Source organism: Physeter macrocephalus, chromosome 11 (genome assembly GCF_002837175.3).
Source record: "Physeter macrocephalus isolate SW-GA chromosome 11, ASM283717v5, whole genome shotgun sequence".
NCBI classification, from domain to species: domain Eukaryota; kingdom Metazoa; phylum Chordata; class Mammalia; order Artiodactyla; family Physeteridae; genus Physeter; species Physeter macrocephalus.
Window position 1 is genome coordinate 4,638,866 of NC_041224.1, and position 17,077 is coordinate 4,655,942.

The following is a 17,077-nucleotide window of genomic DNA, read 5'->3' on the forward strand; positions in this document are numbered from 1 at the left end:
TTCAAAGTGGAAAATCGGGAGCAGCATTTATCAAAAAGCCTAAGGACCTGAATTCTGGTTTTCAGTCTACCCTTTACTAGCTCGAAACTGTATTCAAAAATTACGTAGCTCTGTGGGCCTGTCCCTTTATTTTCAAAATAGAATAATGACATCTTTCCTACTTACTTCATAAGCCTGTTGTGAGGACTAGAGAAGATAGTGTAAATGCTTGGAAATTGTGCAGCCCTGCCTCAGATATTTGGATTGCTGTTGTGAAGGACCTCTGTGTACATGTGTTCTTGTATTGACTGTTGGAGCTCCTGTTTCCTAAACAAGCATTTAAAAGACTTTAAGCAGACATAGCTACACTTTTTTAGCTAGGTTTTTTAAAAAACGTATTTCTGGCAGTTTTGGGACATGGTATTCTTCAAGATAGTTTGCTTGTACAAGAAAAATTCATTTACTATTATTTCAGCAAACAGACATTGTACTCTTAGTCTGTCCATTGATGTTAAACTCGACATAAGAAGTAACGTGTATATGCATAACTGAATCACTTTGTTTTACACCTGAAACTAACACAACGTTGTTAATCAACTATACTCCAATATAAAATAAAAAGTTAAAAAAAATTTTTTAAAAAAAAGAAAGAATTGGTAAAAAAAAAAAAAGCATGGGTTGACAGCTTCTGAACATGAAGTGCCCTTTAACAGCGACCCCTGTGTGCTTTGTTTTGTCTGGCTTGGTCCACATAGTTTGGGTTGGTGGAATTGCATAGGCTGCAGGATTGAGGATGAGGAAAGGCCCCTCTTTTTCACTTCTGGATGACTGGCTCTTAGTGAGTGAGGCGCTCCATTTGCTGGGAGAAGTGAGAGTGTTTTTGTTTTGTTTTGTTTTGTTTTTTTAACATCTTTATTGGAGTATAATTGCTTTACAATGGTGTGTTAGTCTCTGCTTTACAACAAAGTGAATCAATTATACATATACATATATCCCCATGTCCCCTCCCTCTTGCCTCTCCCTCCCACCCTCCCTATCCCACCCCTCTAGGTGGTCACAAAGCACCGAGCTGATCTCCCTCTGCTATGGGGCTGCTTCCCACTAGCTGTCTATTTTACATTTGGTGGTGTATATATGTCCATGCCACTCTCTCACTTTGTCCCAGCTTCCCCTTCCCCCTCCCCGTGTCCTCAAGGCCATGCTCTGCCTCCGGCCTGCCTTTACCCTCTCTCTCCCTGCTCTCACCTGCCCGCTCCACTCCTGTCCGCTCTCTGCTCCCTCCCTCTCCTTCCACTTCCTGGAGGTACACTCTCCTTGCTGGGGGCCCTCTACTGGCACTGACTTCCAGCGTCGGATGATCTGTGCCCCCCTGGAGACTCGGGGTCAGACCCTCACTGGAAAACACAGAGGCCTTGGGGTCAGACCCCCACTGGAAAACCCAAAGGCCTTGGGGTCAGACCCTCAGTGGGAAACACAGAGGCCTTGTGTATGTACGTGGCTTTGGAACGTTTGTCAGGAACCTTCCATATTCTCAGGTTTTATGCAGATAGAGGAGAAACCTAGCCTTAAAGGTTGACTGATGGCTGTCGGTAGTACTGTTCATTCAGAGCATAATTGTTGAGTCCCATACATAGAAAGAAAGTGAAAGTTCAAATTTAATATAAGGTAGTTTTAATTTGTCACATCTGTCATTTAGTTAACATTTAAGGCTTAATTTTTTTTTATCTGTTAAACCACCCTTTCCTACATCTTGACTCTCCTGTGTCACTGCTCGTTTTAGTAATAAAGTTTCTGATGGCAGAATGTGAAACTTGAACACATCTCCTTGGTTAAATTATTATTGGATTGTGACCATTAAAAAAATAAGTTCTATAGTTAAAACAAATGAAATACCTTAATCTCTGTAGGATTAGGACACAGCTTTCCATTCAATCCTTTGCGGAGCAAGGAGGGATAGGAAAAATGTATACTGAGACTGGTGTATTATCTAATTTTTTCATTTTCAGCGCGCATGCTGTGCTTGTCCTCAGAGTTTATCCAAATAATACAGTTAGCAAAGGAGATTCTTCGACACATTATTGTATGATGGAAACTTATTAACCTGTGACCTCAGACAAGTCACTTGATCTGAGGGAGCTTCAGTTTTTCCATCTGTAGAACAGGGATATCAATATCTCCATCACAGGGTTGTTTGGGAGTGGGGGCCATGAGATAGCAGACGTGGGTGCCTCACCCAGAGTTAGCGTATTTGTAACATTCATTTACTCATAAATTTCCTGTGAGCGTCTCCCAGGTGCCTGTAGCGGGGTATAACAGGGAACAGGATATGGTGTTGGCTTATCTTCTCACGCAATCCAAGGAATGGATGTCTTCATTTACCCATGTTGCTAAACTAAACAGAATTGCCAAAAATAGGTAGACCATTTGTACTCTTTCAGGATGTTCTGTTTCAATTCAGTTTTCATGTCATTAAGCATAAAATTTCAACGGAAAAAAAAAAAAAAGTTAGCTTGCCTGAATTTTATCCAAATATTTTATTACACTTGACTGTTAACTCCAGTAGAAGGTAAATATGTACAGCAGCAGGTGTAGCTAATTACTATGTAAACTGAAATCCAAATTAAATTTCACTTATCTCTGTCTCGACTACTGAGCAGTGTTATGAGGCCTGGTTGACTCAGTCTTACACGCTGGTACTCCCCCCTCCCCCAGTAGAATGCGCCCGCTCTGAGTTCTCTGCTTTTGCAGAATTCTTTTTGAGGTGCAGGACAGTTTGACAATGAGATTGACTTCTGGATGGCATTTTGTAATATATAAATATAATAAGCATTTTCCTTCCCTTTCAAAGCAGTCATGTTTGAAGATAATAACCTTATTTTAGTAAAGTTAGTAGCATATTCTTTTCTATAAATAGTAGAATTTGATGATTTGCTGATTTTCCCCGTTTATAAAATTAATACATATTTGAATAGAAAAATATATAAGGGAAAAGATCACCCATAATCTTACCATCCAAGGAACAACATTACGGTTTGTATCATTCCATTCTCTCTCTCTCTCTCTCCCTCTCTGTCTCACAGACACACCCATACATAGACGCACGCACACACTTATACGCTTAAATGCACACATTATTTTTGTTTTGTATTTTAAAATAACGTAGCCATACTGACTGTACTTTTTATAACTACATTTGTAGTGAATTGTGTGTCTTCTATGTATAGAACACTTTCAACCTGTGGCTCTCGACCTGGAGTGATTCTGTCTCCCCCCCGCCCGACACCCTAGGGGACATTTATGTCTCGAAACGTTTTTGATCGAAACAACTGATGGAAGGGGCTCCCCTGGCTCCTAGTGGGTGGAGACTGTTAAGAGCCTACAAGAACGCTGTTAAGAGCCTCCAGTGCACAAGACAGCCCAGGACAGCAAAGAATTCTCCTGCCCAAACTGCCAGTAGTGCTAGTTGGGAAAACTCACACTACACCATGATTTTTAATAGCTGCATTGTATTTGGTCATTGAGTTCATACCATAATTTGTTTAACCAACCCTCTACTGTTTGAAAAAAAGTTAGCTTGCCTGAATTTTATCCAAATATTTTATTACACTTGACTGTTAACTCCAGTAGAAGGTAAATATGTACAGCAGCAGGTGTAGCTAATTACTATGTAAACTGAAATCCAAATTAAATTTCACTTACCTCTGTCTCGACTGAGCAGCGTTAGAGGCCTGGTTGACTCCGTCTTACACGCTGGTACTCCCCCTCCCCCAGTAGAATGCGCCCGCTCTGAGTTCTCTGCTTTCGCAGAATTCTTTTTGAGGTGCAGGACAGTTTGACAATGAGGTTGACTTCTGGATGGCATTTTGTAATATATAAATATAATAAGTATTTTCCTTCCCTTTCAGAGCAGTCATGTTTGAAGATAATAACCTTATTTTAGTAAAGTTAGTAGCATATTCTTTTCTATAAATAGTAGAATTTGATGATTTGCTGATTTTCCCCGTTTATAAAATTAATACATATTTGAATAGAAAAATATATAAGGGAAAAGATCACCCATAATCTTACCATCCAAGGAACAACATTACGGTTTGTATCATTCCATTCTCTCTCTCTCTCTCTCCCTCTCTGTCTCACAGACACACCCATACATAGACGCACGCACACACTTATACGCTTAAATGCACACATTATTTTTGTTTTGTATTTTAAAATAACGTAGCCATACTGACTGTACTTTTTATAACTACATTTGTAGTGAATTGTGTGTCTTCTATGTATAGAACACTTTCAACCTGTGGCTCTCGACCTGGAGTGATTCTGTCTCCCCCCCGCCCGACACCCTAGGGGACATTTATGTCTCGAAACGTTTTTGATCGAAACAACTGATGGAAGGGGCTCCCCTGGCTCCTAGTGGGTGGAGACTGTTAAGAGCCTACAAGAACGCTGTTAAGAGCCTCCAGTGCACAAGACAGCCCAGGACAGCAAAGAATTCTCCTGCCCAAACTGCCAGTAGTGCTAGTTGGGAAAACTCACACTACACCATGATTTTTAATAGCTGCATTGTATTTGGTCATTGAGTTCATACCATAATTTGTTTAACCAACCCTCTACTGTTTGACATAGTGAGTACAAATTTTTCTGTACCTCTCTCACTAGGCAGGGTAAAGATTCACCAGAAGAATCCCTAAGTCAAAGTGTACCAAGGCCTTTTGATCCATTTTGACAATAGCCTCTCGAAAGGTAAAGTTTTTCTGTCTTCTGGTGTCAGTTTGGGGACCGGCAATGTGTAAGTCCCATTTAAGACAGCAAAATCCAGTGATTCCAGAAGCACAAGTAAGTTAAACAAGGTGCTTGAACGCCGTCCTTTTTCCCCAGCCTGTGAGGCAACTCAGATATGTGGGCCCCTAATCTGGACCCTATACCACTCTCTGTTCCTCCCAGATGTTCCTCCAGGGGTGGTGTTTTTTTGGGGTTTTTTTAATTGAAATATAGTTGATTTACAATATTGTGTTAGTTTCAGATGAACAGCAAATTGATTCAGATATATATATATTTTAGATTATTTTCTATTATAGGTTATTACAAGGTATTGAATACAGTTCCCAATGTTTTTTGGGTTTTTCTAAAATTTATTTATGTTTTGGCTGCATTGGGTCTTCGTTGCTGCGTGTGACCTTTCTCTAGTTGTGGCGAGTGGAGGCTACTCTTCGTTATGGTGCGTGGGCTTCTCATTGAGGTGGCTTCTCTTGTTCCGGAGCATGGGCTGTAGGCGCGTGGGCTTCGGTAGTTGCGGCACGCAGGCTCAGTAGTTGCGGCACACAGGCCCTAGGGCACGTGGGCTTCAGCACTTGTGGCTCGCGGGCTCTAGAGCACAGGCTCAGTAGTTGTGGTGCATGGGCTAGTTGCTCGGTGGCATGTGGGATCTTCCCAGACCAGGGCTCGAACCCGTGTCCCCTGCATTGGCAGGCAGATTCTTAACCACTGCACCACCAGGGAAGTCCCAGTGTGTGTTTCTTGGAATGTGTTCCTTAAAATATTCATGTGTTCCCCCTAAAGGGCTCTATGATTAAATAAGTTTGAGAAATAATGTATACTATGTTATCTTCCTGAAGTTTAATATGAACTTAGCATATTCAAGGCTTTGAGAAATTCTAAACAAATCTATTTAACTTCTCTCAACCCAGTAGTCCCAAACTTATTTGACAGGTTAGCCTTTTGTTTTCCTGGACCACCACTAACATTTGAAGGAGCACAAGTGTTTAATCAGATTGGTTTTGAGAAATGTTTTTAACCCCTAGCTGTTTATTTTGTGAGCTGTTTTTCCCATGAGCAAATAGCAAGTTTTTCCGCAGATTCTAGTATTTTTCTTTAGCTAGAGAAACCAGGAAAAGCTGGGACCCCAAATACTCTGAAATACTACTTTTGTGGGCAGTGACAAGCCACTGAAGCTTTAGCAAAGAGGTTACGAGATTGGATCTGGGTTTTTAGGAGAACTAGTATAACAGGGGTGTGCCAGGTAGACGAGGGTAAGCTTACTGGAGCAGCATCTTAGACAAGAGATAGAAGGGCCGGACCTGGAGTTGTGGCAGTAAAAATGGGAAGGCAGGGATAGTTCTGTGTAAGAAATAGGAAGGAGTGGGCCTGGGAAGCTGACTGCCTGGAGGAGGAGGGAATACGTTGTGGAATGACTTCAGCCTCTGCGGATGCTTTAGACTGAATGCGTACGTTTATATTTCAAGGTTTTTTTTTATCTCAGGTCATTTACCAGCCTACTTTAAAGTAATTTTTTTTGGACAAGTTTGTTTACTTCCATTGACATTTAGACCTCGTAGACATTCATCAGAAACAAGGTCTCTCTCTCTCTCTCTCTCTCTCTCCACTTTATGGATTCTCGAAATTTATTTTCAGGTAACCTTTTCAAGAGTCCCAGTCCTTTCTGGCACTTCTGAAATCATAGGGCAGAAAGGAGTTTCAGGACGTCTCTCTCTCTCCACTTTATGGATTCTCGAAATTTATTTTCAGGTAACCTTTTCAAGAGTCCCAGTCCTTTCTGGCACTTCTGAAATCATAGGGCAGAAAGGAGTTTCAGGACGTTTGCCAGCGCATCCCCTCATGCCTCAAGGCTATAAATGCTTCAGACAGTAAGTTGCCCTTCAGAAAAATTCAGAAGCAACCATCCACAGTAACCATCTGTATCCTGATATGGTATAAGAAAGCCTTCATTCATGTATTCTTTTTTTTTTTTTTTTTTTGCGGTACGCAGGCCTCTCACTGTTGTGGCCTCTCCCGTTGCGGAGCACACTCCGCGGCACGTGGGATCCTCCCGGACCGGGGCACGAACCCGCGTCCCCTGCATCGGCAGGCGGACTCCCAACCACTGCGCCACCAGGGGAGCCCAGTTCATGTATTCTTGAGTCTTACCTTGGGATTTGCTCCCACTCCAGTGAAAGCTCTTTTCCAGTGCTGTGATGGAGAAGAGAGACAGGATAGCAGCCTCCTTACAAATCCCCTGAAAATTGCATCCATGCCACCTGGTCACTTTTTCCATTGAGAGACCCAAAGGTATACCCAGGAGACCAATATGTGAATAAATACAAAATACATGAGGAATTTCTACCATTTATGTAAGGATCACAGTTAGTTTTCACCCTTTAGTAGATGCCTGCAGAAAGCATGCCACTGATTAGGCTTTTTTTTTCTTTTTTTCTTTTTAAAGCATCTCACTAAAGGAAAATTAAGATTTTTATTCAGATGACAAAGGACGCCAGTATTGATTTATGTATCTTAGCAGTTTTATTCCAGTGACAGGCTGATTGGAAATAGAGGCAGAGGAGACTATCTTTTATTTGTAATTTAACAAGGCAGTTGCTATATTTTATTGCGTTGTCTGTGTATACTTAGAAATGTTTTAAGATAGTGGTTCCACAGCTGCTTTTGGGTCCCCTTTGATAATCTGATGAAAGGTTATAGACCTTCTTCCCAGAAAAATGCCCTTACAAATTCACGTACATTTTTATATGTAATTTCATAGATGCCAGCATATGGCTTTGTTCTTCTGCGTATAGTGTTTATTTTTAACCAGTATGGCTTCTTGTTAAATAAATTCCTTTATTCATTCATCAAGTATTTTTTGCACATTTGCCTCCAGCCGGGTCTGGATATAGTATGAACAAGACAGGCAAGGACTCTGGCCTCACGGAGCAGCAAACAAACATCACACTCCAGAATTATGTAATGCTATCTTAATGATAAGTGCTGGGAAGGAAAACATGTTAGTGAAAGAAAGTATTTGGGGTACTGTTTTGTATAGCGTGGATTCCTATTGCTGCTAAAGTGAAATGGGAACCTTGAAGGCAAGAAATAAAACACGTCTCTGTTGGGTTTTTAAATATAAAATCAGAATATTAGAATTGTACGAGAGCATATAGTTTTCCCACCTTGTTCCACAGATGGACCTATAAGCCCTAGAGGCTGGGTCTGGTGAGAGCTGGGGCGGGTTCTGTAGCCCCGGCTGGCGCCCTGAGCTGGTCTGTATGCTTGTGCTGGCCCGCCCGCTCTTGGGAGCGTTCACCCAGCTGCAGCCCAGCCAGGCGAGGACCACAGCTGCAGCCATGTCTTGCTTCGGTTCTGATGTGTGGCTCCCAGGGCCACCTCACGAGAGAAACTGTTCACTTCGGCGTTTTCTTAAGATTGAGATGAACGTATTACTCAAGTGGAGAATGTAGAAACACATTCGATCTGATGCTACTGAAAATGATAAGAACGAATTGTGTTTGCAAAAATGGAGCAAAGGGAGCAGGTACAGCTTAGAATTTTGAGTTTGCTATGGCTGTTCATCAGCAGTTCACTTAGCAGATTACAGAGCCGTGGGAAGAAATGGTCTGTTGTTCCCTTGTGAGACTTGGTTTGATGTGCTCCTTTCTGATTGTAATTCTGTACCCTTTCTTTTCTTTGAAGTGTTTCACTCCATAGTGTTTGAGTGCCTCCTGTGTGTTGGCCACTAGGGGTGCAGCGATAACCCAAGCAAACACGGTCCCTGCTCTCACGGAGTTTCTGGTCTCATGGGGAAGGTAGACATTACTAGAATAATCATCTTGGTGGCCACATATTTACAGCCTGATAGAAAGGCTATAAAGAAGAGGAAAAGGGAAACATTTCTACAACACATGTACTTACAAAAGGACTCCAGACTGGTGGGGCTGCAGTGCTTCCCTGGAAATGATGCTTGAGCTAAGAAACTGAACAGTGGGGTGTGGTAGAAACATTACAGAAGGAGGAAGAGAACAGTCAGGGCGTGGCAGTGAAGGCTGAGAGAAGCAGAGCACAGAGTTAGGAGCTAGGATTGGGGAGAATTTGGACGTGGAGGGTGAGGCAGATCAATCCCGGGTTTCTGGTTTGTGCAGCCAAACGGCCATTCATAGCAGTGACGTCGGGTGTGGCACAGGGATACTGTAAGTCAAGGGTGAAGCCATGAAGACAGTAACAGTAAGAAGTCAGATAGGCCGTCGGTTATCGGGGTCAAGGACTCATTGGAGGGGTTTGAGTCAGAGATGAAAATGCACATGTCACTGGTCGTTGCTCTTTACTGTGCTTTATACAAGCGAATTATTAATAAAAATGTGGAGTTCTCTGAGATCCTTTAGAGCTCTCTTTCTAATGAGTTCAATAGAAAATGTCAAATTCTTCTCTTATCTGTAGCAAAAGTTTATCTTTAGTAAATGTGGATTTACCTGTGTGTTTTTGCAAAATGTTTGTTTACATTCTGTTCTAGTGCTTTTCTAGCAAGCATGTCCACCTTCATATATTCATTTGTTCTCCAGGGGAGAAAAAGATGCGTTATTGAACTAGAAACATGTTCATAATATATTTAATGTAATAGACTTTTAAAAAATGTTTCTTTTCTCCAGATTTGACCTTGAATTTGTTCTCTCAGCACCTACTTCTGAATGGAATGGCAAACGGGGATACATTTCACCAGCTGTGCTTTCTGAATTTTTGAAAAGAAGTTTAGTCACGTCCAAAGTCCTCATCTGCATTTGTGGACCAATGCCATTTACAGAACAAGGAATGAAGTGAGTAGCAATGTGGTAGGAGAGAGAATCCCAGCACCGTGAAATGACGACCTCCTATAAACAGCAGTCGACGTGGCTCTCATTTCTTCCTATTCATATAACATGCACTTCAATAGTCTGTCACAGCGTAAGAAAATAATAACAAAGTGTTTAATCTGCGTGCAGGTGAAGCGTTGGAGGCCCGGATTATGCACAGAGACGTGAACGCAAAAGTCAGACACAGCCAGCTCTTGATGGCCTCTGATAGTGGCTGGTAGTGTGGACTCTTTCACAAGATTGGTGCCAGATAGTTTTGGGGACACTAGATTCAACCTCCTCTTCCACCAAAGCTTCATAATATATAATAATTTTAAAAAAATATATCATAATAAGCAGTGTTCATCTCATTGTAGCTTTTGATCTTCCATCATTCTCTGCAACTGGGTGAGCATTAATCAATAACACAGTGAGAGAAAGGCAAACAGCAAGACAAAAACCAGAGACTAGAACATAAATAAGCCAAGACCAAGAGTTGAACTCCGCACAGAGAACAACCAGTGGTAGTGACCATCTTATTTAAAAATCACCTTGATCTTATTTAACTCTAAAATGACACTTTAAAATATTGGGTTAGATATAGCCACTATTGGGTTTCTAGATGACTTTAAGATATGACTGCCTTAAATGCCCTGCATTTCCTTGTTTGGTATATGACTGAACCTAACATTTGCTAGGTAATTTTCTCTCTTGCTATTTTATTTTTAATTGTAATTATGAAAAAGGCGGTGCGGCCGGAAAGGTAGGTTGGGTCCAGATAGTGAGAGGCTTGCCTGCGCACCGCCTTGGCCCTCCTACTCCTGTGCCGTCCTGTCCCTTTGTCTGAGTGTGTGTGCAGCTCTGGAAGCTGCCACTTTGGGTTGGAATCCCAGCTCCACCACTGGGAGTCAGCCTGCAGTCGTCAGCTAAGCGTCCTAGGGCCAGCACCCTCTCAGCTTTAGTGCGCTCGCCTACCCGAGGGAATACATGATAATATTTGTGCACGTGAAATGCTTAGCACAGTGACTACAAAGAGTGAGTACGAAGTAAATGTTTATTATTTTCAGCAGCATTTTATTTATTTTTTTTTCACCTTTTTTTTTTTTTGGCCATGCCACATGGCTTGCAGGATCTTAGTTCCGCAACCAGGGGTCGAACCCAGGCTCCCTGCAGTGGAAACGTGGAGTCCTAACCACTGGGCCGCCAGGGAAGTCCCCTTCAGCACTATTTTAAACAGAGCTACTTGTAAGATTTCAGTCTCCATTTACAGTATTCTCCAAGTTGAATTATGCTTAAGCAGTATTTCTGCTTCTGTTCAGTGGGGGAAAATTATGATAGAACGCTAGGGGATCAAGTCCTTACTTCAAAACCTGGTGAATGAAGAGGAAGAAAACCAGCATTTATTCTCCCTTTTCTGTATGAGTTGTACTGCTGGATAACCACATAATAGATGAGCAGAAGTTATTCTTTATAGAATTCCTCGGCTGATAAACGAATAAAGAGTGACAGGAGTAGAATATCACCAACTTCGGTCCCTAATGAAACGAGTAGATCTGTACGTAGATCACCAGGGTGGTTAGCATCCAAAAAGAGAGGCAGCCCGGTATTATGTGCCTCCTGATGAAAGAGCACCGCGAAGCAGTCTTGTCAAAAAGAACTGAACCTGTATCTGATTAAGCCTCTCGATCCAATTATTAAATTTTGGGAGATAAAAGGAAAAAGGAACATATTACTCAAGTAAACCACAGGGATGCAGCAAAATGAGAACGGTGGGAGACTCAACACTTACAAATCTGGTTTTGTCAACAAATAAATTGCAGGACAGAGAGAGAGAGATGGAGGGGATGTTATAGATCAAAAAACACTCAAAACACATATAAAGCAATCACAGCGAGTAGAATTTAATTGGATCTTGATTCAAGCAAACTTTAAAAAATTATGGCACTTATGAGACAGTTGAAAATGTGAACACTTACTAGATATTAGATGATATAAGGAATTATTGTTAATTTTTTAGAAGTGATAATTGTGGAGTTTTTTAGAAACCACATGCTAAACGGGAAAAATGAAAAAATACTATGGTTACGATGGTAAACTCTGATCTTCTTTATTTTTAAACATCTTCCCTAAGAAACATGTGCTTTTAATTTGTTTTTCAGGTTGCTGCATGATTTGAACTTTTCCAAAGATGAGATCCATAGTTTTACAGCATAACGAAGAGCCGTCATTCAAGTGTTTTAGCTAAATTTGTGATTACTTAGGGTTTTTTAACCTGTATACCTTTTGTATATAGGTTAACTAGAATCCAGGTTTTAGTTTCTTAAATGAAATCAAATGTTTCTTCACTATAGAGACCTTGTTGACTTTATTTTGTACCATAACTTATTTTACTACTGATATTTGTCCTGGAAGGTCAATCGTGGCAACAAGTATATACAGGATTCTTTGTTATGAATCACAGAGTTCCTTACCATTTAAACTGTATCACTGTTCTACAATAAGCTCTTGTGTTTTATGACATGATAAAGCAAATGATCATTTTGATCACATTTCTATGCTGTAAGATGTCTGATTAGCAATACAGATTCAATTTTACATTGCACTGTAAGCTCAGGAAATGATCATTTATGTCCTTGTTGAAAACATGGAATGTTATAACTTATTAAGTGATCCAAACATTTTGTGTGTCTATGGCCTTGATACAGAGTAGAATAAAAAACATTCTTAAGTACTTTTTAATCTTTGTGGTAGAAATGTGTTTGAGTGCAACAGTATGGGTTAGTGTCTACGGGGAATTTTAAAAGCAGCAATAAAAGATTCTGGAGACACTTCACACACGCAGCTTTGGATTATATGCGTTTAGAAAGTTTGACAACCTTGACAACTATTTTGATTCTTAGCCAAAACTAGAGGCATCAGGAAAGATAATGAAAGTATAGCATCTGGTCTCATGGTCTAAAATAATCATTTGGTGCTTTGGAATAGGTTAAATTTAAATTCTTTTTGAGCCCATGTAGACCAGCTGGGAAAACGAGGAACACTCCATCCTAAATGGTACCTTCCTTGGCAGGCTGCTTGCCCCACAGCTGGCGGTTCAGCAGGGAGCCCTCCTAAGCTCTGCTGTGTGGGCATCTTATTCTCTCTCCCTGCTGCTGTGTGCAGCCTTCAAAAGCTTTCACAGATTGGGATTCTGCAAAGGGTATCAAGAAAAGCCATTGTATATACTACCCAAGGTAAAATAGATAGCTAGTGGGAAGCAGCCGCACAGCACAGGGAGATCAGCTCGGTGCTTTGTGACCACCTAGAGGGGTGGGGTAGGGAGGGTGGGAGAGAGACACAAGAGGGAGGAGATATGGGGATCTATGTATATGTATAGCTGATTCACTTTGTTATACAGCAGAAACTAACACACCATTGTAAAGCAATTATGCTCCAATAAAGATGTTAAACTAAAAAAAAAAAAAGAAAAGCCATTGTGAGCTTTTCATGAGGACACTGTGTTGGATGCATAGGTAACTATGCGTAAGCTAACTTAGATTTTTCAGTCGTATTCGGGATGGCAGCATTGCTTTTACAGAAATCGGGGTGTGGGGAGGCTCCTACTCCCCTGTAAACGATTTTGTAAATAGCTAAGTCTTCACTGAATGAATGGTGTACTCAGGAGGAACACAGTATTAACATTCCTCCAATTACGAACCCCCAGCCCAGGAAGCTCCCCAGGTGCAAGTGGCTGGGTCAACGCCGTCTTCTTTCCCTGCGGCTCCTCTTCCGCCCATCGTCATTCACCCAGGCCCGAGGTGGCAGTACTCCCTGTGGCTAACGGGGACATTTTCTACCTCTGCCTCCCTACCCCCTCTTTTTTTCTCCCCTAAGATCATGAACTTTCCAGGCACACCTTTTTTTGTAGTTTATTAGTAATATGTCAGTTAATTCTACCTTAGCCAGCTCTCTCATCTTTTCTACCCTCCTTTTTCCTCTCTCCTCCAAACCCTTTTCTAATTACCTCCAGGTTACTCCCTGTTTGTATCTCTTCCTCAGCGTTCTTACTGTGTTTTAAAGCAAAAGAAAACCCATGAGCATCTTCTGAACGTATATGTTAATAATTCCCAGATTGGCATCTTTGAGAATCAGCTGAGCTTCAGTTTTCAATATCCAGTTACCACCTGGATGTTCCACAAGCCCCTCAAATTCAATAGATCCCAAACTGAGCTTTTGCCGTGACCATCTTGTAACCATACCAGGTTGATGTTTGGCTGACGCTCAGCAAGCCGAAACGCTGAGACGCCAAGGATTGCAGCAAAGAGAGGGTTTATTTAAAAGGCAGCCAGGTGAGAAGACGGGGAAACAAGTCTCAGATCTGCAAGGGGCTCAGGGGAGTTATGGGATAATGAACGAAGAAGCAGGGCCGTGTGAGGCGTGGGGAGCGTGGAGAAAGGTGACCGGGAAAGGGGCGGGGGGTGATTGTCGTTCTGCGCAGGCGTAACGAAGCTACAGGCTTCTGCACGTTCCGGAGTGGAGGCGCTTAGCACGAGCTGAGGGTGGAGTTTTCGACCCTCTGGCGTCAGAAGGTCCGTGCGTGGCCACTCATGTGTGCCCATTTGGAGGGTCAGTGGTCCAATCCAGTGTTAACCAGCTGAGCTCCCACTAGACACAGCTGACTCCAGGTTTCCGGAGAATAACTCGGGCAGATAGATACCTTATTGTTTAGGCTACATGCCGCTTGGAGGACATGCAAAACCACCTTGATTAGTGAGGGCAGCTGAAGTGGATTTACGCAAACCCATGGTTTCAGTCTCTCCCAGGTCTGTTCCTCCTCTTGAATTCTCTGATTTACTGGTGCTACCTTCCACCTAGCCAGCCCTTCTAGAACTATTCGGGATCAGTGTCTCCCTCTCCAATCTGACTCCTCCATACCAGCTAGCCCTGCCCTGTGGTCCCTCAATCGCCTCAGTACAATAGCCTGACAAGTGGTCTTCCTATTGCAGGTTTTTTATTTTTTTATTCCTGTTGCAGTCTTGACCTCACTGAAATCCATTCTCCATTCCAGTGTTGCTAGAGGGCCTTAGAAACTCCCCTAAATAGAGCCTCAGTCTCCCATTTAATACAGCCGTATACTGAGGAACACAGAAGGGAGTATGGATTGTAACTATTATTCTCGAGCAAAGAGCTCCAAGGCTCCTACGTCCTGTATTTGCAATAAGAAAAGGGAATTATACTCAAAGTCACTTTTCCTCGAGAGTTCTGCTTGCTTACTTCCTTTTTAAAAATGTGTTTCTGTGTCAGTTTCGTATCAGTTTTCTATTTCTGCAAGGACAAATTACTGTGAACTTCGAGGCTTAAAACAACACCCATTTATTCCATGGCTCAGAGGTCTGGGCCCAATGGGGCTCAGCTGGGTCCTCTGCTGAAGACCTCGCAAGGCTGAAATCGGCTTGTCAGCTGGGCTGGACTCTCCTCGGGAGGTGCTGGAGAATGTTTAGCTTCCAGGCTCCTTCGGGTTGTTCGTAGAATTCAGTTCCTTGAGGTCGGAGTTCCCCATTTCCTTGCTAGCAGTCAGCTGGGGGCCAGTCTTTGCTTGTATAGCTGCCCATGTCCCTTCTCATGCTATCTACGTGGCTCCCCCCAGCACTGGTAGATCCAGCGCGTCTCATGCTTTAGATCTTCTGCATTTCCCTTCTGCTACAGTCTTTCTTCCCCCTGCTGGAGAAAGTTCACTGCTTTTAGGGGCTCATGCAATTCGACGGGCCCGCCCAGATAGTCCTGGATAATCTCCTGATCTTAAAATCTGTGGCGTTACAGCTGCAGAGCCCCTTTTGCCATTTAATACAGTATATTCAAAGTCTGCAGGCATTAGGGTGTCGACGTCTTTGGGGGACCATTCTACCTACCACAGTCTATGAAGAGAACAGAGAAACTTGTCCAAGGTAAGATAATTGTATTTTGTCTAGAGCTCGCTATGGGCCCTCAAGTTTCACCTTAATGTGATGGAGGAGTGAGAGATGCTTTCCACTCCAGAATACTTAACTCCATTATGCTGGCGAAGAAGGCTTGCCTGCAGCTTCCTCTGTGGCCTACCTTCTCTGCCACGTAAACTTGTCCTAAACTACTTTGGGGCTGTGTCTGTTGATAGCTGCAGACACCCACCTTTGGGCAGATGACCCAGTCTCTGTTTGGTCTACGATATTTAGAATGGCAGCTAATTGGTTAAAAAGGAAAAGTGAAACCTCATCCAGCCCCAGTCTCTTGGTGTCTTTCTGCTTTGGTTTTTTGGGGGTTTTTTGTGTGTGTTTTTAATTGAAGTATAGTTGATTTACAGCGTTGTGTTAATTTCTGCACTACAGCAGAGTGATTCAGTTATATATACATTCTTTTTCATATTTTTTTCCATTATGGTTTAGCCCAGGATATTGAATAGAGTTCCCTGTGCTCTACAGTAGGACCTTGTTGCTTATCCATTTTATATATAATAGTTTGCGTCTGCGAATCCCCAACTCCCACTCCTTCCCTCCCCCACCCTCCCTCCCCCTTGGCAACCCCAAGTCTCTTCTGTCTGCCAGAATGCCAGAGTCACCTATCTGAAGTACAAAAAACATGTTTTCTTTCCGGGTTAAAGTTCTCTTCCGCTGCCCGGTCCCCACTCGTGGAACGGAGGCTCCATCTTGGGGGGCAGCACACTGAGCTTGGGGCCCTGGTAATGAGGCACTGGCTCCACACCCGGAGAGCAAGCCGAGGGGACCTCAGGCCACTGCCCCCGCCCTCCAGCAAGTGCTCAGCTCTTAGGAAGGGTGTCACCCCGAGAGCAGCTTCTATTGTCCCCGGAACATTCACGCCCAGGTCTTTCTGTGGACGTTATTTTTTCATTTCTCTTGGATGCATACCTACAAGTGAAATTGCTGAGTCATGTGGTAACTGTACATTTAACTGGTTTTTAAACCCTATTTTATTCTGTGTATATTTCTAGATCTAATGCTGAGACGTATACTAGTTAGATAATCATGCTTTTGAATGTACAGTTTCAAACTTTTAAGAAAATGCCAGGTTGTTTTTTTCTGCCAAATTGGTTGTACCATTTTACACTCCTACCAGCAAGCACTGTATCAGAATGTCAATCCTTCCACATCCTCAACAACCTTGAATTATTAATCTTTTAAAAGTTAGTGTGTAGTGGTATCTTATTGTGGTTGTAATTTGCATTTGTCTGATGTCTGTTGATGTTGAACTTGTTATCATGTGGCTTATTGGCCACTGGTATATTGTCTTTTGTAGGGTTTTAATCTTTTGCCCATTTTTTTTTTTAATGTCGGTTCATTGGTTTGTGTATTTATTTATTTTTGGCTGTGTTGGGTCTTCGTTTCTGTGCGAGGGCTCTCTCCAGTTGCGGCAAGCGGGGGCCACTCTTCATCGCGGTGCGTGGGTCTCTCACTATCGTGGCCTCTCCCGTTGCGGAGCACAGGCTCAGTAGTTGTGGCTCACGGGCCTAGTTGCTCCGCGGCATGTGGGATCCTCCC

General features: G+C 42.6%; 1 protein-coding gene across 1 annotated transcript in view; it reads left to right on the forward strand.

The window, feature by feature from the left end:
• Positions 1–12,924, forward strand: part of LOC102993801 (cytochrome b5 reductase 4) — a 100,508-nt gene extending 87,584 nt beyond the window's left edge. Inside the window, exons 17-18 of the mRNA XM_055087691.1 lie at positions 9,390–9,554; positions 11,729–12,924. Of these exons, the coding sequence (XP_054943666.1) occupies positions 9,390–9,554; positions 11,729–11,783 (220 nt within the window). The 3' untranslated portion in view covers positions 11,784–12,924. The remainder of the gene's footprint in view (positions 1–9,389; positions 9,555–11,728) is intronic.
• Positions 12,925–17,077: the final 4,153 nt, after the last annotated feature.